Source organism: Anopheles funestus, chromosome 3RL (genome assembly GCF_943734845.2).
Source record: "Anopheles funestus chromosome 3RL, idAnoFuneDA-416_04, whole genome shotgun sequence".
Lineage (NCBI taxonomy): Eukaryota > Metazoa > Arthropoda > Insecta > Diptera > Culicidae > Anopheles > Anopheles funestus.
Genome location: NC_064599.1, coordinates 12230454 through 12257303, shown reverse-complemented (window position 1 = coordinate 12257303; position 26850 = coordinate 12230454). Strand labels below are relative to the sequence as shown.

Here is a 26850-nt window from a genome sequence, read left to right as displayed (position 1 = left end):
GGTCGCTATCCAACGGATCGCCAAACTTTAACTTGTGGTCAATAGATGACACCAATGGCTACATTTTCTTTTTGGACAGCCATGTTCTCTGGTGTCCGTGCCGGAAGTTATTCGAGGAACCAAGTTCCTTACCCTGTTTGATAACATATAAAAATTTTGAGCAATTCAGCAAAATTTAAAAAAATGATTTATTTTTATGCGAATTTGTTGCAATGTGTTTCTTTTTACTCAAATAATGCTTTAAATTAGAAAAATAATAAAAAATCAGAAAAAAAATAAAAAAAAATTTTTACCCGAAAATTTCATAAGGCTTACCCCTTACGTTTTTTTTGGGAAATTTTGCAAAAAAAATGAAATTGGTTTATTTTAATGCCAATTGGTTGCAATGTGTTTCTTTTCACTCAAGTAATGCTTTAAATAAAAAAAAGAGTGAAAAATAATAAAAAAATCAAAAAAATCAAAAAAATAAAAAATTTAGTAAAGCTCACTTTTGCACCAAGTTTTGCCTATAACTCGGTCGCTATCAAACGGATCGCCAATCTTTAACTTGTGGTCGATAGATGGCACCAATGGCTACATTTTCTTCTTGGACGGCCATGTTCTCTGGTGTCCGTGCCGGAAGTTATTCGAGGAACCAAGTTCCTTACCCTGTTTGATAACATATAAAAATTTTGAGCAATTCAGCAAAATTTAAAAAAATGATTTATTTTTATGCGAATTTGTTGCAATGTGTTTCTTTTTACTCAAATAATGCTTTAAATTAGAAAAATAATAAAAAATCAGAAAAAAAATAAAAAAAAATTTTAACCCGAAAATTTCATAAGGCTTACCCCTTACGTTTTTTTTGGGAAATTTTGCAAAAAAAATGAAATTGGTTTATTTTAATGCCAATTGGTTGCAATGTGTTTCTTTTCACTCAAGTAATGCTTTAAATAAAAAAAAGAGTAAAAAATAATAAAAAAAACAAAAAATTCAAAAAAATAAAAAAATTATTAAGGCTCACTTTTGCACCAAGTTTTGCCTATAACTCGGTCGGTATCCAACGGATCGCCAATCTTTAACCTGTGGTCGATAGATGGCACCAATGGCTACATTTTCTTCTTGGACGGCCATGCCCTCAGATGTCTGTGCCAGAAGTTATTCGAGGAACCAAGTTCCTTACCCTGTTTGAGAAAATGTAAAATTTTCCTCATTTTTGCACCAAGTTTTCCCTATAACTCGGTCGCTATCCAACGGATCGCCAAACTTTAACTTGTGGTCAATAGATGACACCAATGGCTACATTTTCTTCTTGGACAGCCATGTTTTCAGGTGTCCGTGCCGGAAGTTATTCGAGGAACCAAGTTCCTTACCCTGTTTGATAACATATAAAAATTTTGAGCAATTCAGCAAAATTTAAAAAAATGATTTATTTTAATGTGAATTTGTTGCAATGTGTTTCTTTTTACTCAAATAATGCTTTAAATTAGAAAAATAATAACAAATCAGAAAAAAAATTTTAAAAAAATTTTAACTCGAAAATTTCATAAGGCTTACCCCTTACGTTTTTTTTGGGAAATTTTGCAAAAAAAATGAAATTGGTTTATTTTAATGCCAATTGGTTGCAATGTGTTTCTTTTCACTCAAGTAATGCTTTAAATAAAAAAAAGAGTGAAAAATAATAAAAAAATCAAAAAATTCAAAAAAATAAAAAAATTATTAAGGCTCACTTTTGCACCAAGTTTCGCCTATAACTCGGTCGGTATCCAACGGATCGCCAAACTTTAACTTGTGGTCAATAGATGACACCAATGGCTACATTTTCTTCTTGGACAGCCATGTTCTCAGGTGTCCGTGCCGGAAGTTATTCGAGGAACCAAGTTCCTTACCCTGTTTGATAACATATACAAATTTTGAGCAATTCAGCAAAATTTAAAAAAATGATTTATTTTTATGCGAATTTGTTGCAATGTGTTTCTTTTTACTCAAATAATGCTTTAAATTAGAAAAATAATAAAAAATCAGAAAAAAAAATAAAAAAAAATTTTAACCCGAAAATTTCATAAGGCTTACCCCTTTTTTTTTTTTTTTTTTTTTATGCTATGTTTGTTTATTTGGCGTAAATTTACAGACATTGCCGCGGTTTTACATATATGTTAAACACGATACATAGGACACGCAAGTACAAAGCATCAATTCACAAATAAACAACTCCATTGCCGGCGGCCTTCCCGTACGAAGGCGTAGCCACCGACAGCGATGGCGTCCCTATCTACATAAAGTAAGGGCGCGCGCCTCCCTATCTGATGAGCAAAATTAACTGCCGCAGTCTACCACCCAGTTCGCTTTGCCTTCTGGTGCCGGGTACAGCTCACATATCACCCTCTGCAACCGTACGCTGCAATGCGGTGTGGTCCTCCACACCGGATGCAGCTAACAGCACTGCTGCAGTTGGCCGCCCGATGGCCAGTAGCTCCGCAGCGGATACAGCATTCTCTGCGATCTGGTCCGACGCAGTCAGCCGCCAAATGCCCCCTCTCCAGACACCGGAAGCAACGGCGCTTTGCCGCTTCCAGCCTGGGGGCCTTCTCCAGCTGGCAGGAGGAGTAGTCTATGAGCAGATGGCTTCTGCTCAGAATAGCATCGGCCTCCACCCGCGGTAGACGCACTCGTGCTCGCTTTGTTGCGTCCGCTCTCTCCCACATCTTTATCGAGGCCACCGCTGGCTCTTTCGCGAGTGCCCCTCTCAGCGCCTCCCGGATGGTCTCCTCCTCCGTCAGGCTGTCCACATTCTTGAGGACCACCTCCGCCATCTCGGTCAGGACCTTTACAGTACCCAACTCGCCCAGTGCGGCCTGGATACGTTGACACAACGCCTCGGAGTCCGCGTCCCGCGCCAGCTGCATCCGGAGATTCCCCTTCGGTGTCCGCTTTCCAATGCGGATATACTGCTGAACGTCCCGTAGTGCCGGACACGTCCGGACGGGCCGGTACATCTGCGCGAAGGAGACCCCCGCTGCTGGGACGACCAAAATGGCGTCTGGTCGTCGACGTGTGGCCGGCCGGTCTGCCTGAGCGGGGCGCTGGATCGCTGCCGGAGGTTGCGGCCGTTGCCGCTGCTGGGGTGCGGCTGAAGGCTGGGCCTTTTGCCGCTTTTCCACCACCTGCCATCCGGATACCATGGCATCCCGGTACGATTGCTGCTGCAGCTTCTGCCCCTGCTCTTCCGCGATTTCACGTCGCAGCTGCTCCTGCAGCTCCAGCAGACGTTGCTGGGCAGGACCCTGCGACTGGCGTGCTAGAGCTCTCTCCCTCTGTGCTTGGCGCCTAAGCGTCCTCTTGCTGGGCCCGGACTTGGTAGTGGCTTGGCTTCCCAAGCACACGCCAGCCACAGAATCTTCCAGCTGCACCACCGTACGTATACCGGTCCGGTATAGTTCCAGTTCCGCCCGGAGCCTCGCGTTCTCCGCCTCGCTTCTCTCCAGCCTCTTATCCAACTCCTCCAGCTTTTCCGCCAAGCGCTCATAAAGACACGCCTGGTCTTGTGGCACGTTCGCTGGCGGTAACGGGTTGGCTTCACAAGCCAACGGGGAGGTGTTGCCGACGTCCTCTGCCAACGGCGATGCGGCTGGGGCCAGCATCTCTGGAGCAACCGATCTCCTTGGTGACGGCGTAGGGGCGGTTGGCTTCCATGCTGCCGTTTCCGGCTCTCCCAATGTCTCCGAGGTCTTCCTCGGGGCTGGCGTGGGTGCCACTTCCGTCGCCTCCGGCGTGCTCCTTAATAACTCCAACGTTGCTGGCGATAAATCCAGACGCGTCATCATCACCCGCGGAGACATGCTCATTTGGAACGATTTCCTCTTCCTCGGCCTGATGATTTCGCGAACCTCCGCGTCCGCCGAGCCATCACTGAACACCTCCATCATTGCTGCGGGTCCGGATAACACTTACACCACCTGATGCCGAAATTCCGCATCGAACGACGATTTTCGGGCCTTTTTCACAGTTTTTTGGCAATAGCTGCTCCACTTCCGGTCTGATCGACTTCCGCTGATTTTTCTCGAATGCGCGCTTCCAATACGCGTCGAATGGTGCGCTTTTCACCTCGATCGGTGGAAAACTCTAGGAGTTATGGGCGGAAAACCGGTCCGCGAAAAACTCCTAGGTTTTTCCGGCTTCGCGGAAAATTTTCGCGGAAAACGTTTTAGACCCACGATTCCGCGTCGCACACCAAGAATCAAAATCCTGGCCCCACGGATTTGGCCGGAATGTCCGTTTTCCTGATTATCACCGCACAACACTGCGTACACAGAAACACTCGGTGTAACAAAAAGTGCCTTCCAGGCAGCACTTTAGCCAAAGTGTTACACCGAATTTAACACCTGGTGTTGTTTTGATCGGATTCACACGCGGCGACAACGCCACATCGGGCACATGGACGGAAACACACGCGGCGACACCAGACACCAGCTGTGGAAGCCGCCACGCACCGTTTGGGATTTTGTCGCAACACCACGTGTGTCGGTTTTTTGTCTGTTGTTCACGTGTTTTCACTTCGATTTTTTCGCACGAGGTACCAATCGATGCGTAATCGCACCACGCGTCGATTGGTGCCCTTTCCACTCCGATCGGTGGAAAACTCAGGGAAAACTTCACACGCACTAGGGAGCTACCAAAACACGTCCGTTCGCAACGGTGGTTCGCTCAAGCCTCATAAGGCTTACCCCTTACGTTTTTTTTGGGAAATGTTGCAAAAAAAAAAAATGAAATTGGATTATTTTAATGCCAATTGGTTGCAATGTGTTTCTTTTCACTCAAGTAATGCTTTAAATAAAAAAAAGAGTGAAAAATAATAAAAAAATCAAAAAATTCAAAAAAATAAAAAATTTAGTAAAGCTCACTTTTGCACCAAGTTTTGCCTATAACTCGGTCGCTATCCAACGGATCGCCAATCTTTAACTTGTGGTCGATAGATGGCACCAATGGCTACATTTTCTTCTTGGACGGCCATGCCCTCAGATGTCTGTGCCAGAAGTTATTCGAGTAACCAAGTTCCTTACCCTGTTTGAGAAAATGTAAAATTTTCCTCATTTTTGCACCAAGTTTTCCCTATAACTCGGTCGCTATCAAACGGATCGCCAAACTTTAACTTGTGGTCAATAGATGACACCAATGGCTACATTTTCTTCTTGGACGGCCATGTTCTCAGGTGTCCGTGCTGGAAGTTATTCGAGGAACCAAGTTCCTTACCCTGTTTGAGAAAATGTAAAATTTTCCTCATTTTTGCACCAAGTTTTCCCTATAACTCGGTCGCTATCCAACGGATCGTCAAACTTTAACTTGTGGTCAATAGATGACACCAATGGCTACATTTTCTTCTTAGACAGCCATGCCCTCAGATGTCTGTGCCGGAAGTTATTCGAGGAACCAAGTTCCTTACCCTGTTTGATGAAATGTAAAATTTTCCTCATTTTTGCACCAAGTTTTCCCTATAACTCGGTCGCTATCCAACGGATCGCCAAACTTTAACTTGTGGTCAATAGATGACACCAATGGCTACATTTTCTTTTTGGACAGCCATGCCCTCAGATGTCTGTGCCGGAAGTTATTCGAGGAACCAAGTTCCTTACCCTGTTTGATGAAATGTAAAATTTTCCTCATTTTTGCACCAAGTTTTCCCTATAACTCGGTCGCTATCCAACGGATCGTCAAACTTTAACTTGTGGTCAATAGATGACACCAATGGCTACATTTTCTTCTTAGACAGCCATGCCCTCAGATGTCTGTGCCGGAAGTTATTCGAGGAACCAAGTTCCTTACCCTGTTTGATGAAATGTAAAATTTTCCTCATTTTTGCACCAAGTTTTGCCTATAACTCGGTCGCTATCCAACGGATCGCCAATCTTTAACTTGTGGTCAATAGATGACACCAATGGCTACATTTTCTTCTTAGACAGCCATGCCCTCAGATGTCTGTGCCGGAAGTTATTCGAGGAACCAAGTTCCTTACCCTGTTTGATGAAATGTAAAATTTTCCTCATTTTTGCACCAAGTTTTCCCTATAACTCGGTCGCTATCCAACGGATCGCCAAACTTTAACTTGTGGTCAATAGATGACACCAATGGCTACATTTTCTTTTTGGACAGCCATGTTCTCTGGTGTCCGTGCCGGAAGTTATTCGAGGAACCAAGTTCCTTACCCTGTTTGATAACATATAAAAATTTTGAGCAATTCAGCAAAATTTAAAAAAATGATTTATTTTTATGCGAATTTGTTGCAATGTGTTTCTTTTTACTCAAATAATGCTTTAAATTAGAAAAATAATAAAAAATCAGAAAAAAAATAAAAAAAAATTTTTACCCGAAAATTTCATAAGGCTTACCCCTTACGTTTTTTTTGGGAAATTTTGCAAAAAAAATGAAATTGGTTTATTTTAATGCCAATTGGTTGCAATGTGTTTCTTTTCACTCAAGTAATGCTTTAAATAAAAAAAAGAGTGAAAAATAATAAAAAAATCAAAAAAATCAAAAAAATAAAAAATTTAGTAAAGCTCACTTTTGCACCAAGTTTTGCCTATAACTCGGTCGCTATCAAACGGATCGCCAATCTTTAACTTGTGGTCGATAGATGGCACCAATGGCTACATTTTCTTCTTGGACGGCCATGTTCTCTGGTGTCCGTGCCGGAAGTTATTCGAGGAACCAAGTTCCTTACCCTGTTTGATAACATATAAAAATTTTGAGCAATTCAGCAAAATTTAAAAAAATGATTTATTTTTATGCGAATTTGTTGCAATGTGTTTCTTTTTACTCAAATAATGCTTTAAATTAGAAAAATAATAAAAAATCAGAAAAAAAATAAAAAAAAATTTTAACCCGAAAATTTCATAAGGCTTACCCCTTACGTTTTTTTTTGGGAAATTTTGCAAAAAAAATGAAATTGGTTTATTTTAATGCCAATTGGTTGCAATGTGTTTCTTTTCACTCAAGTAATGCTTTAAATAAAAAAAAGAGTAAAAAATAATAAAAAAAACAAAAAATTCAAAAAAATAAAAAAATTATTAAGGCTCACTTTTGCACCAAGTTTTGCCTATAACTCGGTCGGTATCCAACGGATCGCCAATCTTTAACCTGTGGTCGATAGATGGCACCAATGGCTACATTTTCTTCTTGGACGGCCATGCCCTCAGATGTCTGTGCCAGAAGTTATTCGAGGAACCAAGTTCCTTACCCTGTTTGAGAAAATGTAAAATTTTCCTCATTTTTGCACCAAGTTTTCCCTATAACTCGGTCGCTATCCAACGGATCGCCAAACTTTAACTTGTGGTCAATAGATGACACCAATGGCTACATTTTCTTCTTGGACAGCCATGTTTTCAGGTGTCCGTGCCGGAAGTTATTCGAGGAACCAAGTTCCTTACCCTGTTTGATAACATATAAAAATTTTGAGCAATTTAGCAAAATTTAAAAAAATGATTTATTTTAATGCGAATTTGTTGCAATGTGTTTCTTTTTACTTAAATAATGCTTTAAATTAGAAAAATAATAACAAATCTGAAAAAAATTTTTAAAAAAATTTTAACTCGAAAATTTCATAAGGCTTACCCCTTACGTTTTTTTTTGGGAAATTTTGCAAAAAAAATGAAATTGGTTTATTTTAATGCCAATTGGTTGCAATGTGTTTCTTTTCACTCAAGTAATGCTTTAAATAAAAAAAAGAGTAAAAAATAATAAAAAAAACAAAAAATTCAAAAAAATATTAAAATGTATTAAGGCTCACTTTTGCACCAAGTTTTGCCTATAACTCGGTCGCTATCCAACGGATCGCCAATCTTTAACTTGTGGTCGATAGATGGCACCAATGGCTACATTTTCTTCTTGGATGGCCATGCCCTCAGATGTCAGTGCCAGAAGTTATTCGAGTAACCAAGTTCCTTACCCTGTTTGAGAAAATGTAAAATTTTCCTCATTTTTGCACCAAGTTTTCCATATAACTCGGTCGCTATCCAACGGATCGCCAAACTTTAACTTGTGGTCAATAGATGACACCAATGGCTACATTTTCTTCTTGGACAGCCATGTTCTCAGGTGTCCGTGCCGGAAGTTATTCGAGGAACCAAGTTCCTTACCCTGTTTGATAACATTTAAAAATTTTGAGCAATTCAGCAAAATTTAAAAAAATGATTTATTTTAATGCGAATTTGTTGCAATGTGTTTCTTTTTACTCAAATAATGCTTTAAATTAGAAAAATAATAACAAATCAGAAAAAAATTTAAAAAAATTTTTAACCCGAAAATTTCATAAGGCTTACCCCTTACGTTTTTTTTGGGAAATTTTGCAAAAAAAATGAAATTGGTTTATTTTAATGCCAATTGGTTGCAATGTGTTTCTTTTCACTCAAGTAATGCTTTAAATAAAAAAAAGAGTGAAAAATAATAAAAAAATCAAAAAATTCAAAAAAATAAAAAAATTATTAAGGCTCACTTTTGCACCAAGTTTCGCCTATAACTCGGTCGGTATCCAACGGATCGCCAATCTTTAACTTGTGGTCGATAGATGGCACCAATGGCTACATTTTCTTCTTGGACGGCCATGCCCTCAGATGTCTGTGCCAGAAGTTATTCGAGTAACCAAGTTCCTTACCCTGTTTGATAACATATAAAAATTTTGAGCAATTCAGCAAAATTTAAAAAAATGATTTATTTTAATGCGAATTTGTTGCAATGTGTTTCTTTTTACTTAAATAATGCTTTAAATTAGAAAAATCATAAAAAATCAGAAAAAAAATTTAAAAAAAATTTTAACTCGAAAATTTCATAAGGCTTACCCCTTACGTTTTTTTTGGGAAATTTTGCAAAAAAAATGAAATTGGTTTATTTTAATGCCAATTGGTTGCAATGTGTTTCTTTTCACTCAAATAATGTTTTAAATAAAAAAAAGAGTGAAAATTAATAAAAAAAATCAAAAAATTCAAAAAAATGAAAATTTATTAAGGCTCATTTTTGCACCAAGTTTTGCCTATAACTCGGTCGGTATCCAACGGATCGCCAATCTTTAACCTGTGGTCGATAGATGGCATCAATGGCTACATTTTCTTCTTGGACGGCCATGCCCTCAAATGTCTGTGCCAGAAGTTATTCGAGTAACCAAGTTCCTTACCCTGTTTGAGAAAATGTAAAATTTTCCTCATTTTTGCACCAACTTTTCCCTATAACTCGGTCGCTATCCAACGGATCGCCAAACTTTAACTTGTGGTCAATAGATGACACCAATGGCTACATTTTCTTCTTGGACAGCCATGTTCTCAGGTGTCCGAGCCGGAAGTTATTCGAGGAACCATGTTCCTTACCCTGTTTGTTAACATATAAAAATTTTGAGCAATTCAGCAAAATTAAAAAAAAATGATTTATTTTAATGCGAATTTGTTGCAATGTGTTTCTTTTCACTCAAATAATGCTTTAAATTAGAAAAATAATAAAAAATCAGAAAAAAATTTTAAAAAATGTTTTAACCCGAAAATTTCATAAGGCTTACCCCTTACGTTTTTTTTGGGAAATTTTGCAAAAAAAATGAAATTGGTTTATTTTAATGCCAATTGGTTGCAATGTGTTTCTTTTCACTCAAATAATGTTTTAAATAAAAAAAGAGTGAAAATTAATAATAAAAATCAAAAAATTCAAAAAAATGAAAATTTATTAAGGCTCATTTTTGCACCAAGTTTTGCCTATAACTCGGTCGGTATCCAACGGATCGCCAATCTTTAACCTGTGGTCGATAGATGGCATCAATGGCTACATTTTCTTCTTGGACGGCCATGCCCTCAGATATCTGTATGCCTGAGATGTACACAGATATCTGTGTATCTGTATATATGTCTGAGATGTTTCTATAAATATGCCAATCTCCTAAGGCTGTATAGCCTTAGGCTTTTTTGTGAAGTTATATTGCAAAATTTATAAATGTGATATATTTTAATGCTGCAATGAGTTCCGTTTCACTCAAATAATGACTTAAAAAAAGAGAAGAATAAAAAATACCTAAAAAAATTTAAACAACAATTTTAACTTAAAAATTAGAACTTGAAATTCTTGTGTAGAAAAAGCAACAAACAAAACAAATTAACAATGGATAAATACCGCGCTCCGAAATCTGCGCTCACTGTGCGCTTGGCATTGACATTTGCTTGAAATATTTTCTCCGTTTCGAATTTGCTTGATCCATTACGCTCCAAACTGCTTACATGCCATGTATGACATTAGGATGGAGTCGCCTGTCACGAAAGTGAGGTTATGGGTACTATCATTGGCCGGTTCCATGTATGATGCGATCAATACATTTCATGTATGAAAATCAAAAATGTATCTATGACAATTTTTTTTATTAACTTTTTGTTTCACATATTTCTGATCCACATCGGATATACTGATAGACGATTATAAGAAAGAGAATCAATTGATAAGCACATTACCATATGCACATTAACTCATTCAGTATATAAAATAAGACGTTATCTTCATTAACTCTGTTGATAAGAGGCTGATATCAATATATATGTAGGGTTCCGTTGGTCCCTTGTTCGTTATTTCAATATAATAAGCTGATCTGCTTTTTGTTCATATATGGCAAGCATAAAACTTTAGAAAAAATAGACATACAACACAAAGCTTTGCGAGTGGAATTTTAATATAAACTTTTGCTTCGCTATCTAATCAATTCATCGCTATCGCATTATATTAAAATTCAACAATGTGTACCTTTCGGTACACATAGATATGCTCACGCAAAACTATTACACCGGGTAATGTTTACAATTTGTCATACCATGTATGGCAAAAAATCGGACTTCCATCATAAATGCAGACGCTCGAAACGGGTTTGCGCGTGTTTTCAGAAGTATGATAGTTTATTGTTAACAAAATTTTATTTTATTCCAATGCTACGCTTTTCTTTTTACATGATGCTGCATACCATGCTGCATAGAATAAATTGTATTCACTTTATGAAGTGTATGAAAACTTAATTCAAAACTAATTGTTATCAATTTCAAATCCAAGCTTATCCATGTATGAAGCTCTAATGGATTCAGTACGTTTTCAACATGCTAACCTAACCTCAACGCTACCATCTCCTAACCTGACATCTGCCAGCAATTCCCTCAACTAAGTTGTCCTTCCAATTCGCTTGCTAGGAAACGCGAACGTAGTAATCACAACAGAATCCAAAAATCATCCATACATGGCAGGGTGAATGCTGTAACACACACAAACACACCTGCCGTAATTTGTTGTTTGTGATTTCTCATCAACCAACCCACCTCCTACCTGCCCCTTCTTCATCCGCTACCTTTTTCTAAAGTCGTATTTTTGGATGAATGTATGTAAATTTGATGCATTAATTAATTACCACATGAGATGATGATTTACAAATAATGTAATTTAAAAACTAAATGAATTTTTTTTAACAATTCGTGTACCACAAGCGTGATGTTATAATTACGGGCGAATAGCGAAATTTCGATTTCTTTCTCTTTCTTCGTCCTAACCTTTGCAATTGGTTTGCATCGAGTTGGAACGAGATTTGCAACCGGTGTGAAAGTTGTGCCTTAACTCCGGAAGATAGTATAGCATACGGTGCAGTTTATTCACCTATCGTACGTTATATTCCGGAGCTCACTGTAGCGTCGCCGAATCGTGTTATAGCTGTGTGGTTACTATTTTACTCGAACTTTCACCGCTGAGACGTGGTATCTTCGGTCGGACACAGTCTTGCTGCTGTTGCTTATTGCCACTAGCTGCATTACCACCCAACGGACGTTTGGCACTCAACGTACCGCTGGCGTTGCTGCTAGCATTACTACTGGTGCTCACATTTGTTGTGGTGGTAGTTGGACTATCGGTGTTCGAACTACCATCGATTAAGTTGTTGCTAGACGACCGATTGATAAGCGACTGTCCGCCGATACGCTTGAAGTTGATGGTTTTCTTCGAACCGATCGGTTTAAGACTGGGACCACTGGTACTGTTTGTTTCATTCGTCCGTTCGGCTTCGTTGACCGTTCCCGATGAGGCGAGCTGCTGCTGTTGTTCGTCTTCTTCCGGCGTCATGTCGAACGCACTGACAAATTCATCTTCCATTTCCGTCTCATCTTCCTCAAACTCGGGATCGTTCAAACTGTCGTCGGGATCGATTATCATTTTACCTACGGACGATCAACAACGGATCAATCAATATAGCATTCGTTTGCTGCAAGCAGATGGACGTTTGGCAAACTTACCGTTAAGCGTAGGTAGATCAATCGATGGCAATGGGAGCACACTGGAGTTGTGTTTTTCGATCAGTTCCTTGATTAAATTACAAATATCTTCACGCTTTTTTGTGACGGTAATTGTTTCAAACCATTCTTGCAGCTGCTTGATTGGAAGATGATAATCGAGGATCGGTTCCTGTGAAAGGTCAAAACAAGGAAAGCAATCAATATATAAATCATGAACAAACAAAACACAATCGACAGTCAGCTTCATAGCGACTACTTACAAGGAAGAAATGCTCCACATACTGCAACAGATACAATCCACAGTCGGTGTAATTGTTTTGCTGCGGTACCTTTACGCAATGTCCGGGCATGTTGAGCTTATTGAACAGCTTCGGCGGTTTGTCGGGCATTTTCGCACGATACTCACACGTCAGATAGTCACGCAGTGTCGCCACCACACGACTTCTAGAGGCACCCGTCAGCGAGTCGAAGATTAAAATACAAGGTCTGCAATGGTGACAGAAAGAAACGAACCAAAATGAGCTACACATGCGACAACGGGGAAAAAGCAAACACTGGCGAAGATTCACTCACTGCTTGATCGGTGGCCGCACGTCATCCGCTGATTCGTCGTCGCTTTCCTCTCCGTCGCTAGCCAACTCACTTTCGTCACCATCCGCTTCGTCCCGTTCGCACATATCTTCGTCGGTGAGATGAATGGATTCCATCTCACGCTTCGAAACAGGCGTTATTGTCGTGTTGCCGATCTGCATTGTTAAATTGCGCTTCGGCCGCTGCGTAGTCTTCGGTTTCGGCTTAACGGTGGCGGAAATATCCGGCGCAGGAACATCGTTGCTCATCGTAACAGGACAATCGAGACCGGGGAAACAGATAATAGCAAGGAACCAGTGCGACTGCTCGTTGATTGGAATGACAATGTACTTCTTCTCGAATATGTTATCCTTCTTCGTCCAGTTGGCAACGCGCGCATGCCGCTTCTGTGCTGCGGAAAGCTTCACATCTTTACCTTCGCCGGGCGGGGCACGCTGGCGTGTGGTCAGTGTTGTGAGCCGGTTGTAGAAAAATGTGCTAAAGATGTGTACGCTCTGCCGTTCCTCTTCCTCGAGCATTTCCAGCTTAAGGTAGTTGAGATAGAAGTCAATAATGATATCGTTTAAATATTGATCCTTCGCCAAACACATGTAATCCTCTGTGTTGATCGAGATGCCTCCCTTCCCGGGCGGGTATATCAGCAATTTACGAATTTCCATCGCATCGCCCATCTCGTTGGAACCGGAACCATTCGCATCGGTTGCTACGTTCATATTTGATGTGTTGAGCGAGCGGCTAGGAGAACAGCGAAGGATCAACTCTTTCGCGTCGCGAATGCTGATCTCCTCTAATAGATTCGGATGAAAGATGTTCCTAATGATTGACTTTGCCTCCTCGCTGATGCTTTCCATCAGCAGGGTAATCCGCTTTGTTGGATCGTTAGAAACCAGTTCCGGTCGGAAGCAGGGAACTGAAACAAAAAAAGAATATTACCCAACGCGCACGAATGATTTCTCTGTGCTTTGTGCTACTAGCGATCATTATAACATACGTTTGTCCGAGCTGGGATCCATTTCTAGATGCTTCCGTACGTACGCACCGCCAGAGTTGTTCGTATACAAGAATATAACGTTCAGTGCCTTCGAGAAGTGGGTGAGTACTTTCTTCATCTCGTGCATCTGCAGATCCAAACTTACAAACTCGGCCGGACGCCTAACATTGGGAGCCACAATACGGACGCCTTTCGACGAAATCGTAACCTGCATGGGATCGACGAAAGTGCAATGCACCAACAAAAGAATTTTTTGATAAAAAAAAAGATCCAGAAGCCACCGCTTGATACTACGCTTACCTTCTCATTTGCGTCATATTTCAGCGTACCCAGTCGAATGGTGTTGCAGTCGACTTGCGTTATTTGTCCATCCGGAAGATTCTTTACATCTGTAATATCCAGCCGGAGTTTGTCTGAAGTCAAAAGAAAAAGAATCACACATGACGATTTACAATTGCGGATACACAAAAAAATACAGTTCCCGCCTAACATCCCGGTCAGGATGACTGTAAAGGCTTGCGCGTCCAATCCCGATTGTTTCATAATGCTTTTCTTACATCGATCAACCATTATGGTTCTGCTGCTTGCAGCTTTCGCGTTGAATAAACCAAATGGCTGCAACGCACTGCGCTTTTTCACACAACAAAAAGGAACAAATTTTCACTAGCGTCTTCGTATTCTTTCCTGCCTACAACAGGCAACTTGGTTAATGATGGTGCTAGAGCGCACACGGTACTGCGTTTCGGCAGGAAAACTTTACCGTAAGCAACTTTTTAATACAACGGATAAACAAACCGATTCATTTTATCAAAAATTTGCAGCAATAATGTTAATTCTAAGCTAGACTTTTCCTCGCAATCCACATTAACCAAACCGGACACGCCATTACGGATCATTGTCATTTTTTATCCGTCTGTTTATTGACAGCTCGTGAATGGTTGTGAGTTTTTCACTGGGTTGCTCGAAAGCTTACCAACATGACCGCTAGCTGGCGTCTCGTTTGAAACCAAACGAAAAGGTTGTAGGTGAGTTGTTTAAAAGTTTTTAGATAATTTTTTTCAAAATTATCTCCTTTCCTTTTTCACACTAATGTACATCCGAATTTTAAATTTAATTTGTTGCAAATGTCTGCACATACACTTACCGTTTCCAACGACGCTCGTGTCGATTTCATTGTTTACCGGTTCACATGGTAGCGGATCCCTTTTAACTGGTGGCTGGGAAACGTTAGCCTGCAGAGAGGAAACAAAAAAACGAAAATTAAATGTCCCTTACAGTCGATGTGCTTCGCACGCTGGCAAACTTACCTTCGAGGAGTTACCGACTGCCGATTTGTAGATCGTTTTCGAGCGATCATTCGCCGTGCTCGTCTCCTCGTCATCGCTGCTCAGTGTGAATACGGGTGGATCTACATCCTGATACTTTGACGCCACCGCTCCGCGTCCCCTTCCCCGGCCGGAACGTACCGATCCTCCACGGCCTGGGCGCAACAGAATCGTATTCATTCCTTGCTTCTTCGCATAAATGTCGTACTTTCGCATTGACCCACCAGCCATCGGCGTTGATGTTGCGTTTGGTACGAGCGGCGGTAATTGATTGGACGAAGATAAAGGCGTTTGTGTTTTTTCTGGCTCCGGGATACGGCGCGGTGCCTCGGTGAACACACGTTTACATCGCTGACATTTAGCATGGTCCATACCGGTGTAACCACAGGACGCACAAACGGCAAGAAAGCCTTTAATCAATTTTTGTTTCACCTCTGGATTAGCGTCCGGCGTTGAGGTCTGCAGAAGTGTTTGCATATGGGACGATGAGGCAACCGGTACTGGTGTTGCGCCGAGCGATATTGTTTGCCGGAACGAATCGGAAAACCGCGACATCACTTGAGCTTGCTGCTGTTGAGGTTGTGACGGACTCGGATGCACGGTGATCATCATCGTTTGTTGCTGTTGGAGCTGCTGCTGCTGCTGTTGTTGCTGCTGCTGCTGTGGTTGCTGTATTACACACGGTTGTTGTTGTATCATCGCAGGTTGCTGTTGTGGCTGCTGCTGTATCAAAGGCGGCGTTGGAAGCGTATGGTGGTGCAGTTGAATCGATTGGCTGCGTAGTGTAATTTCAGCCTGCCGGATCACTTCCGCCGTTTCCGACTCTCCAATGCCAACCGTTACGATGTAATCAACATCACCACCCGGGTTCGAAATGCACTGAATATTACTATCGGGTGAGTACTGCACCTGCACCTGTTCAAGTAAATCCTGCACAGTGCAGCTTTCCTTCGGCAGCGTGAAGGTTATCAATCGCTGTTCACCACTCTGCAGAATAACCAGCATGCGGGCACTCTCGCGGTACTCCGTCTCACCCGACTGTGGTCCGATCGTTTGCACCTGCTTGAGCGTAGTAGTCGGCGTAATTTGCTGCAGCTGGATCTGTGTGACGGGCTGCAAAAAGCGCTGCTGCTGCACGACATGTGAGGCAGAGATCGTGATCGGTCCCTGCGGTAACGTTATCGGCGGAGCGGTTGCAATCTGTTGGCTTGGCGGCGATTGAATAGTCACCATATGCCGACCGGTAGGGGCCCGATGCCGAATCGTCATACTGCGCTGTGGTAGGCGGGCACGTACCGACTGGTTGAAGCCACCACGGAATGCTTCCTGTTGGCGTTGCTGCTGCTTTTCCTGAAACGTGCGGAATTCGGCCGGTGTCACCGTTTGCCCGTTGCCTATCTGGATTAAGTTGGTCGATTCATCAGTAAACGATTGATTCGAAGCATTTCTTTGTTGTTGTTGCTGCTGCTGCTGCATTGTTGAGGAAACAACCTGTGGGGACTGTTGTGCATGAACAGCGTAAACAGATCCCGCCGCTACAGTCCCGGTAGCCACTGGTAGCGTGCTAACCGCTGGGGCACCGGCGATGTTTTCTTCCGTTCCCCGGCGTGGTAATACGGCTGCCTTGATGCTGTCTTCCAAATCTTCCATTACGTTCGAACCTGAAATACTCGCAGGTTCCGGTGTCGGTTTAACCTGTGCCGTGGGCTTTCCCACCACAAACGGATGTACTACTGCTGTGGCCGGCCCTGTTGTTGGCGTTGTAGATGTTGACACTGTGCTTAGAGATGACGTATTCGTTTGTTGCACAACCTGTGCCAAGCTGACCTGTATCATTTGTGGGCCCGTTTGGCCCTGTTCATGCTGCTGCTGCTGCTGCTGCTGTTGCTGCTGTTGTTGCTGCTGGGAAATATTAAGAGAAGATTGTCCAGTAGATTGAACAACGTTGCTCCGCTGCATTATTGCTAGCCGAGGTGGTTGTCCTTGTATGGTGGCTATACCGCCTGCCTGCGTGGTACGATTAATCGTAAGGATTTTGGCACGCGGATTCGTAAGCACCACATTCCGCCCGGCCATTATGCCGTGGAACACAGTCTGTTGTGACGTTTGCGCATTCAACCCTCCGGTAGACGTGGATGTGGCTACCGAAGTGCGTATCGGGGTGGTGGTGATTAGCTGCGCCGTTAGGGGTGGTCGTGGCCCTCGCATCTGGATTGTACCTATCGTGGTCGCACCGGAACGTGGCTGTCTAGGATTGGCTGGTTTCGTATTGCGCGGCCGTGTCAAACGAGGACGAAGCAGCGAATCTCCGCCCGTTGTCACCACACTGGTACCGGGCTGTGTAAATTGGCCCATGGAAACCTTTTGCTGTGTTGTAATTATTTGTGTTTGCTGCTGCGCGTCCGGTTTCATCTGCTGGTGTTGAAGGGGCACGGTACGTGTTGTGCCGAGCAGTGCAGATTGTTGCACTACATTGGTTTGCATCTGGACAGGTTGTTGTAGGCTGGTAACAATTTGCGTTCCACCTCCCATATTTTGCTGCTGTTGCTGTGAAGTTTTCGTTACAATGAAACAGGCCCGAGCGTTTCCGGAAAATATTTGTGTACCAGTTGCACCCGATGGCTGGAGATGCATCGTAGCGCCCTGCTGCTGCTGTAAATGCGAATTTTGCTGAGAGGTTATTGTGATTGAATTTTTGCCAAGTTGTAAACGCTGCTGCTGCTGCTGCTGCTGCTGTGGGACATGTTGCAGCTGAATCTGTTGAAGTGACTGCGTTGGTTTGGGTTGATGCTGCTGAACTGTGCCGCCTCCCGTTTGATTAATCGTCAACGGAACGGTCTGGTGCTGCTGCTGTTGCATTCCGTGCTGATCGTACACAACCTGTTGCATGTTTGGCTGGTTCTGTTGGTCAGGCTGTTGCTGCTGGAGCTGCTGCTGCGCGTCCTGCGATTGCACAAGCTGTGACGTGCTTTGGCTTTGCAGTATCACCTGCTGACCCGATTGATGATGGGTAAGCATATGCTGTTGCGTCTGCTGTATGTTTCCCGTTCCCTGTTTTGGCGATCCCTGGTCAGTTTGACGAATGATTAAATGTTGTCCATGGCGTTGCATTTCCTGAACAACTTGCACAACCGAATGCGACCCTTGTTGTGACGATTGCGCTGAACTAGACTGTAGCTGCTGCTGCTGTTGTTGCTGCTGAGCTGGTGCCATTTGTTGGTGAATTATTTGCTGCTGTTGCTGTTGCTGCTGATGGTGTAATTGCTGCTCCGTTGGTGTTTGCATCACATGCAGCGTCTGCTGTTGCTGGGTGTCATGTATAGGTTCTTGGGATTGTAAAATATTTGTAGCCTGCACGAGTTGTCCCGTGCTCTCGTCCGTATAATATACTTGCTGATGCTGAAGGTGTGTTTGCTGTGCATGCATGCCTTGCTGCATATATGAAGTGTCCGCTGGCAAGGAATTGTTCACCTGTCTTAGATAGTTTGGATCTTGTACATGTTGCGGAGGTTGCAACTGTAGCTGTTGTTGCTGTTGTTGTTGCTGCTGCTGCTGCTGCTGCTGCTGAGGAATTTGATGTCTTGTTTGATATACGCCACCAATCAGCTGTATATCGTTCGTTTGCTCCTGAGAAAGAATTACTTGCTGCGATCCGAACTGTATATCTTCGCCCATGACAAGCTGGATGCTGTTGTCGATGTTTAGTTGTGGATAAACATTTTTTAGTTCATCTTGCTGTACAATCTCGTAGTATTGTGCCATCTTTTGTCTATGGCAGATACAGTAAGTAGACCTTCTTGTCTACGGCTTCCGGAACACAATTACACCGTCAACTAGGCGTTAGTCACGTTCTTACTATCTTCTGCAATCTGTCTATGCACATAATTTCTCCTGTGTAGCAGGATACAGCTTAAAAAACACTTTCACCAAAAACCATTGCATTGTATATGCATAAAATCGACACTATCGCGAAAGTTACTTCTGATGACTGATGTAAAATGCGCCAATGTTACGAATTAAAACTTGTTTCTAACTAAACTTAAACAATTCACAAGAGTACACAGCACAACTATTCAAACTTCTGTTTTATCACAGCCAACTTTGCCATGGCTTACGGGCGCAGGAACCAGCAAACCAGACACAACGCGCATTGACGTTGACACTTCGCGATGCCATCTACAGGAACAACCGTCAACTACTGTCCGATGACGCTCTGCTTTGCATTAACCAACAAAAAGAAGAAGTAAAACTTAAATGCCTATAAAGTTTTTTCCTCCCCCAGGTTCTCTTTGTTGGCCTTCACTCATTAAACACAAAATATAGTTAATATTTGCGTTTAGGGATGGACGGGTTTGCGAATCATCTCATCACAAGGAAAGAATATATCCCATGCAGACATTTCATGAATTCTGTACAAAGATTCGAAGGCGTTGGTTGGCCTTATGGTGCAGCTATGTGCACCTCCTTTTCACACGCTATGGCACTGGGTTTTGTTTTATTTCGATCGCAAATTCCACTGCAAAGTTAGTCTATTTGTATGTAAATACAATGTTCAATCCTCGTACAACCCGATGGGTATGGGTGTATGGAGAGGGGGGGGAAAAGTTAGTGGGACCACTAGCCCTCGAGGGACCACTAGACTGTGCATGGGACCACTAGCGACCAATTCACACACACATACGCACACATGTAATTATTTACACTTGATTAGGAGTTTACTCTTCGGTACCATGTAATGGTCGGCTTTGTTACGCAGAAACGATTATTTCACACGCACAAAAGCAATATTGCTCAACTTTGTACAGTTTCCAAGAAAACTCAGCGATAATGGCTTGCGCTTGCTACGAATGTCGGTGCTTGAATGTAGGTTTTCTTTTACTGGAATGTATGAGAGTGTGTGCATGTGTGTAAGCTCATGTGCTGACAGCACTTTCGATTTTCGAGTTCGAGGTTTTGAACAACTGCTGAATTCGATCGTACAATTGGTTAGTGTTCGAAATTATTTAATTTGGTAGTTTATGAACTGCAGCATAGATTTTTTTATTGTTTCTCCATTCACAAAATTTAATGGATTCACGTTAATAGATTAATGTTTTCATTGAACAAGTGTATTTTGTGGATATATGAAACAATCCAAAACCAGGATGAATATTTTAATGAACACACTTTTGAAACCGCAAAGTTTACCATATAAATTCCATTAAATTTTCACATCTTAATGATGATTTTATTTAAGCTTATTGTTAATACATCATTGCCGTTGTTCGCACAATTAATTAGTACAAAGAAGTGAAAACAATACATGTAAAATTATACAACCTAACGTACACAACGGCGGAGTAACTTCGTTACAGTGAAGTTCAAAGAATATGTATTGCCCTTCCGATTCGATCGAACGGTAAAGCTATGAGACGCATATACACGATTTGGGTGGAACTGCACATACCGGTACTCACTTCTTCCGCTTCAGCTCCTCAAACCGACGAGACAAATCGTCGAAATCGATCTCATCGTTATCGTTCTTGTTCTCGTCGCCGTCCGGTACTTCCGGCAGATCCATTGGCACGTTCGGTAATGGAGGGAAGTTTAGTTCCGGCGAAAACTTTGACCGTGGCTGAGGTTTAGGTTTGGTTGAGTTCTAAATAGTAAACATTATTAGTATTTTGTGTATAGCTTAAAAATTTGAAGTCACAAGATTGAAATACGCATGCCACATACCTGCATGTTGTCATCCGGACTGAGAGATGAATATGACGGCGGTGGACCGCTGTTATCGCTTGCTCCCTTTTCTTCGTTTATAAAGTTTGCGTTAATATTCAAATCCTTGATTTCCTCCTTCTCCGATGAATTGGGCGGTATGTTGTAATTGAACGGTGCTGGAGCTGATGCTCCACCAAAGTTTTGACCACTAGGGCCAGCCTGTAAGTGATGTTAGGAAATAATAATACTTTTGTACACGCATAAAACTAGCTACTCAACATACCGGGTACTGGAACGGAACGGTCGGTGGAACTATGGGTAGCTGTGGGATTGGCGGAGGATATGCTACAAATCCTACATTTGATGATGAGGCCACTGCCCCTCCACCGCCGCCACCACCACCTCCGCCTCTGTTTTGTCCATTACCACCAGATGCACCTGCGCCCCCCGACGAAGAACCGTCCAGGTTGTTTTTATCTGCCAGATCGATCAGCACACTATCTTCGGCATCCAGAACGTTGGATCGGTCATCCTTCATCACAAGCGGATCCGGTTCGTACTCGACGTTGAAAATTTTTGCAATCTCAATCAGATACTTCTCCACCAGTAGCTTCGGTGGGGCCTGTATGGCCAGCTTATGCATCAGCTTATCCGATATCTTGTGCGGAGGAATGGCGGCTCGCACCTGCTCCGCATACTTTTGGCCATACTTCAGCGTGAATATGTCCGAACAGAGCTTCAATTCCTGCACATCGGCCTGCAATCGAGGTGCCACCCAGATGATGCTGCTCACCGCCTCCTCAATGCCTTCGTCCAGTTCCTTCATCTGCGTCACAAGGCCAAACCGCGCGAGTATCAAATCACAGTACATCTCCACAATCTCCATCGCTTCTACCAGATAGTCCTCACGGATGATGTGCTCCACCCGGATCTTGGCACGTTCGGGTTTTCCGGCCATCAGATAATCTGCGATTTCCTTGCGTGCTTTCTGAGCCAGTTCCGTTTTTTTCTTCTCGAGCAACTTTAGTCGATTGAGTGCCAGACGGAGATTCGTCTTCAGCTTCGAATAGTTGGGCGCACTTGAAAACATGGTTGAGATTAATTGAACCGCACTATTTAGTGGTAAACTTTTTGCATATAGGTATGAATCGTTGAAGTAAAAATGTTATTCTATCGGAATGAGTCACAGGTTTTGTTTTTGTTGCGCTGGTCGTTTTGACAATTGGTTGAGAATGTGTTTGACATATTCAGCAGTTCCTGGAAGAGAGAGTTTTTTCACTGGAGGTAACAAAGTGGGTATACCCACCTTGGGCAATATAATGACAAATTGAAATACGGAATACAACACAAACAAGGAAAACAAGTTAAATGGACACCACAGTCCTCTCTTTCCACACCATGGTAGTACGCCTCTGATTATGGTAGAGACCAAAACCATAGGAGGATACAACCTACCAACCAAAGAAGAAGAAGAAATTAAATGAATTCGGTCGATCTATTGCAAGACGGTCAAAATCTGCCTCTTAAATATTCATACACAATGTAAATAGGAATAAAGATGAATTAAAATGTTAATTTCACTCAAAACCTATTCATATAGAATAGATGTTAAGTATTCTATTGTTTCACAGAAATACCTACCCTACTACTACTACCCTTGACCAAATTGTTTGTCGACCATACCAAACTTGACCAAACAATCGATAATCGATTAGTTTTGTCGATAAAAACAGTGCTTGATTTTTTTACCAGTTCCACACTTACGATCTTTCACAAAATCTTTCACAATGAATTACCTACGTTTCAACCTGATTACGGAATTTACATGCAGAGCTAACATTGAATTATTTATGTAAAATTAAGTAAATTCTTTATTAATTGTAAACTTCTTTCCCGTGCTGATTTCTGCTCAAGTAATCCACAGATCCGGTTCTTTCCGTTGGCAACATTCACGCTTACAAATGTATACATAGTATTTTGAAAATAAAACCATCAAACTCGGGAAATTACTGTATAGTATTTTGAAAATAAACCATCTAAATAAAACCACATAAAATGGACCACATGCTGTCAATGATTTTTCTCAAAATACTTAATTTTCGCTTCCGGGTTAGGTACAATCTGAAAAATATTAAATCAGGTTAGAATGTTTAATTATGATATGCTCTTCATATTTACCGTATCCTGGCCTGGTTTCCATCCGGCAGGGCAAACCTCTCCGTGCTTATCCGTGTACTGGAATGCTTGCACTAGCCGTAAAGTTTCGTCAACGGACCGTCCGACCGGAAGGTCGTTCATGGTGATTTGCCTTAAGATGCCGCGATCATCGATGATGAACAATCCACTGAAATTTCAAAATAATGTTGACTTAATCCTTGTCCTGCTTATACAGTACTGCAAACAAAAGACTTACCGCAAGGTGTGGCCCAGATCATCCAAAAACACACCGTAATCCTTGGAGATGCTGTGTGTAATATCGCTCAGCAGCGGAATGTTAATTTTACCGAGACCACCCTCCTTTCGCGGCGTGTTTATCCAGGCGAGATGGGTAAAGTGGGAATCGATGCTGGCCGCAATCACCTCCGCGTTTAGCTTCTTGAACTCATTCACACGGTCAGAGAAGGCAAGAATTTCGGTGGGACACACGAACGTGAAGTCGAGCGGGTAGAAGAAGAATACCAAATATTTGCCACGGTAGTCCGAAAGTTTGATCTTCTTGAAGGCGCCATCGACGACGGCTGTAGCTTCGAACTCCGGTGCTGGACGCGAGATGACTGCCTTTGTGTACTGGAGCTTGTGGTCGACGAATCGCGGTGCTTCCTGTGGGTACACATGTCCACCACCGAACGAATGGCACGATCCTTGATCTTCTGGCACAGCCGCATCGTTTACCTGTATGATAATGGCGAACGAGACCAATAAGCAACAGGCGGCAATGCCGGTCGGCATGATGGCTGGGAAAAGTTTCTTCATTGTAAGATGTTCTATTTGCAGCTGAATATGCCCCACAGACTTCCACGGCTTCTGGGGAAAACCTTTTCAGATGTCACGATTAGCCACGCGTACAAGTTTCCCTATCAACCGCTGCAATCGCAGCAGGCGTCGACACTTTAGATGCCGCTTTTCGATTCTATGTCTTCTTGTAGCTGGTGTACGTATCGCTTATCATTCGCGTGAAACAACAATATCGTATACACCTGTTTCACTCCCACGCACGCTCTTTTGCGATAATATAAGCCTTCTGAAGGCAAAAACGAGAGAGCACATACAACTACTGGATGTAAACAAAGCAAAAAATACAATTGTCAAATCTATTTTCACAAACGTCAAATCGACGCATCATTACTCATCGCTGTGAAGGCTATTATTGGCTTTAATTTGGTGTTGTGTGCGCTGTTTGTGTCGGATTTGCGTATTGACGAGGAGGACGACGAACGGAACCAACAATGGCCGCGAATTTTCCACCCGTACCACCCGTGTTAAAGCCCATTCAACACTATCTAAAGACGGCTCAGGAGCATGATAGCCGTGATCCGATCGTAGCCTATTGGTGCCGTCTGTATGGGCTACAGCTTGGCCTTAAGGTGTCCAACCAGGGTATGGAGGAACGAAAACTTTTGCTGGCGTTAATGGATTGGCTGGAATCGACCAAGGCACAGATGTCGGAGAACGAATCCATCACGAACGATGTGGCCGCTCAGGCTTACCTGGAAAACTACGCCCTCAAGTTGTTCCTGTACGCCGACAAGCAGGACCGTGCGAGCAACTTCGGTAAAAATGTTGTCAAAGCGTTTTACACTGCCGGTATGATCTACGATGTTTGTCAGATATTTGGTGAGCTGACGGAAGAAGTAACACAAAACCGAAAGTATGCCAAATGGAAGGCATCCTACATTCACAACTGCTTGAAGAATGGCGAAACACCTGTCGCGGGCCCTTTGCCTACCGACGATGACAAAGATTTCGACCAAGATCCCTTTCTACCGAACGCGGATCCCCAACCAGGACCAAGCAATACTCCGGCCGCACCGCTACCTCCGGTGTCACCGCAGCCACCACCAGCAGGCCCAACAAACTTTACCACTACAGACCCTTTCAGCAACGTCAAGGCACCCACGCCTCCGAGTGAACCGGAAAAACCACCGGGAGGATTCCAACCGTACACCGGTGGACCGGTAGCAGGTATGGCCGGCATACCTGTGGAAACGAATCGAATGGTAACACCAGCGGGCGTGCAACTGCGACCGGAGCAAATCACCAAAGCGCAGAAGTACTGCCGATGGGCGGAAAGTGCACTCAACTACGAAGATTTGAATACGTCTATCGAAAATCTCCAGAAGGCACTTCGGCTGCTGCAAACCGGACAGGACGGCTAGGCCAGCGGAAGCCCTGTTCTTTCTTTTGTTGTTTAATCGCTTATTCTAACCGCTTGTATCTATTTTGTACTCAGAGAAATAATCAACATTTTGCTTAATAAAGGAAAACGCACGTACCTGTCGAGGGGTATTATGAAGAGACGTCGAGGTTGCTACGCGATGCTTTGTCTGCTGCGATGTCTTACCGATGTTAGGTGATATTTGAGGGCGTAGTACCGCCTTTTCTTGTCGCGTTTCTGCTATTGGTGCAGTCTGGTCGCTTTTTCGAATAGATTGCATGGTGGCTTCTTTCTTCACCACAATAGCTTGCTTTGGTGGGTTGGCAACGTTCGAACACAACCTAACTTTACTCAGTTGTGCGCTCAATCTGGGTTGATTCTTTTGTGTTAACACTCTGACCAATGGAGGGGTGGGTTTTGAAAATGGCTTGACGGTTTGATCCGCTCGACTTTCTATTCCTTGATCTTTCGGAGATTTTACGATCATAACGGGCTTGGACCTTTCTGGAATATTACACGATTTGCTTACCGTGTAGTATCCTTCAGCAAAATTAACAAACTGAATTTCAGCTTTCTTATCTTCATGTTCAAGTTCTTCTTCGCTTAGATTTTCATCATCTTCCATTTCAAGCTCCATCTCATCTTCTGATGCAGGCTTCGTGGCTTGCGTATCATCCGGTTGGTCTTCCGAAATTTGTTCCATTTGCTCGTCTTCGTAGTACGTGTCTGTCTCTTCCTGATCGATGTAATCGACAGTATTGATCACTACCTCCTCAACCACTTCCGAATCAGTATGTTGCTGCAATGAGCTGCTGGATACCACCTGCAGTCCTTTGCGATCACCGTCATCCACGTTCACAATGCAGTACGTATCATACTGTGAATCGTCCGTGTTTTCCTGCTTCATAAAGCTTTGCCGGATCTCGAGCGGGACATAGTGACACATCTCGAGGATATGGTAGCGCATCCGTGTAAGGTTCAAAATCGTAGTCCATCTGCAGAACACACACTGACGCTTCCGATCGTTGTCCACTGATTTGAAAAAATCATGCACAACCTTTTTGTTGTGGGATGTATAGAAGGACTGCAGTTGTCGCTCTTCTGCGTCCACCACCGAGGCCGATATCTCTTTCCGAGCCTCCGGGGATGCATCAGTGCACCGTTGCACAATGTGTTGCACCATTCGTGTAGCATTTTCACGCGTTTCCCAGCCGCAGAAACTGCACTTCTGCTTTTTTTCTCCATCGGACTGAAAATACTTACGCACCTGGTGCGCATTTTTACGTTTTTGCTTTACTCTTATGCCTTCGACCGGCTTGCTGTCAACGGGTTCCTCCTTGGGCAGTCTTAGTTTCGGCATCTTCCTGCTACGATTAGGGAATTATAAATATGCTGAAATATTTCAATTTCAAATACCTTCGCCAAAAGGTATTTACTGGGAAAGTTTCTTCTACTTCTTCTTCTTCACTCTCAGTGGCACATAGGAGATGCGAAAGAGGAATCCAGCTTCCTCGGCTTTCCGTTATCACTCAACCGCACTGGGCTTGCCCTCCAAGGTCTCAATATTTACCGAGAACGGAAACTTAGGCCATAAGTTCCAATATACTATATATA

General features: G+C 42.9%; 4 protein-coding genes across 4 annotated transcripts; 1 reads left to right on the top strand and 3 right to left on the bottom strand.

Annotated features, from left to right (window-relative positions):
• Nucleotides 1-11596: 11596 nt before the first annotated feature.
• LOC125771417 (uncharacterized) lies at nt 11597-20050 on the bottom strand. Its single transcript, XM_049442005.1, has 8 exons — nt 15144-20050; nt 14981-15068; nt 14137-14249; nt 13837-14044; nt 12828-13755; nt 12515-12740; nt 12255-12423; nt 11597-12179 (listed from the first exon to the last, which is right to left on the bottom strand). Exons 1-8 carry the CDS (start codon nt 18921-18923, stop codon nt 11674-11676), a joined length of 6018 nt encoding a protein of 2005 aa, XP_049297962.1. The 5' UTR covers nt 18924-20050; the 3' UTR covers nt 11597-11673.
• A 316-nt stretch (nt 20051-20366) lies between these two features.
• LOC125771480 (IST1 homolog) lies at nt 20367-22095 on the bottom strand. Its single transcript, XM_049442146.1, has 3 exons — nt 21145-22095; nt 20880-21080; nt 20367-20799 (listed from the first exon to the last, which is right to left on the bottom strand). Exons 1-3 carry the CDS (start codon nt 21949-21951, stop codon nt 20614-20616), a joined length of 1194 nt encoding a protein of 397 aa, XP_049298103.1. The 5' UTR covers nt 21952-22095; the 3' UTR covers nt 20367-20613.
• A 764-nt stretch (nt 22096-22859) lies between these two features.
• LOC125771452 (uncharacterized) lies at nt 22860-26833 on the bottom strand. Its single transcript, XM_049442097.1, has 5 exons — nt 26673-26833; nt 25355-26603; nt 23275-23753; nt 23040-23205; nt 22860-22982 (listed from the first exon to the last, which is right to left on the bottom strand). Exons 2-5 carry the CDS (start codon nt 26594-26596, stop codon nt 22932-22934), a joined length of 1938 nt encoding a protein of 645 aa, XP_049298054.1. The 5' UTR covers nt 26597-26603; nt 26673-26833; the 3' UTR covers nt 22860-22931.
• Nucleotides 24029-25378, top strand: LOC125771488 (vacuolar protein sorting-associated protein VTA1 homolog). Its single transcript, XM_049442169.1, has one exon. The coding sequence runs from the start codon at nt 24308-24310 to the stop codon at nt 25235-25237; it is 930 nt and encodes a 309-aa protein (XP_049298126.1). The 5' UTR covers nt 24029-24307; the 3' UTR covers nt 25238-25378.
• Nucleotides 26834-26850: the final 17 nt, after the last annotated feature.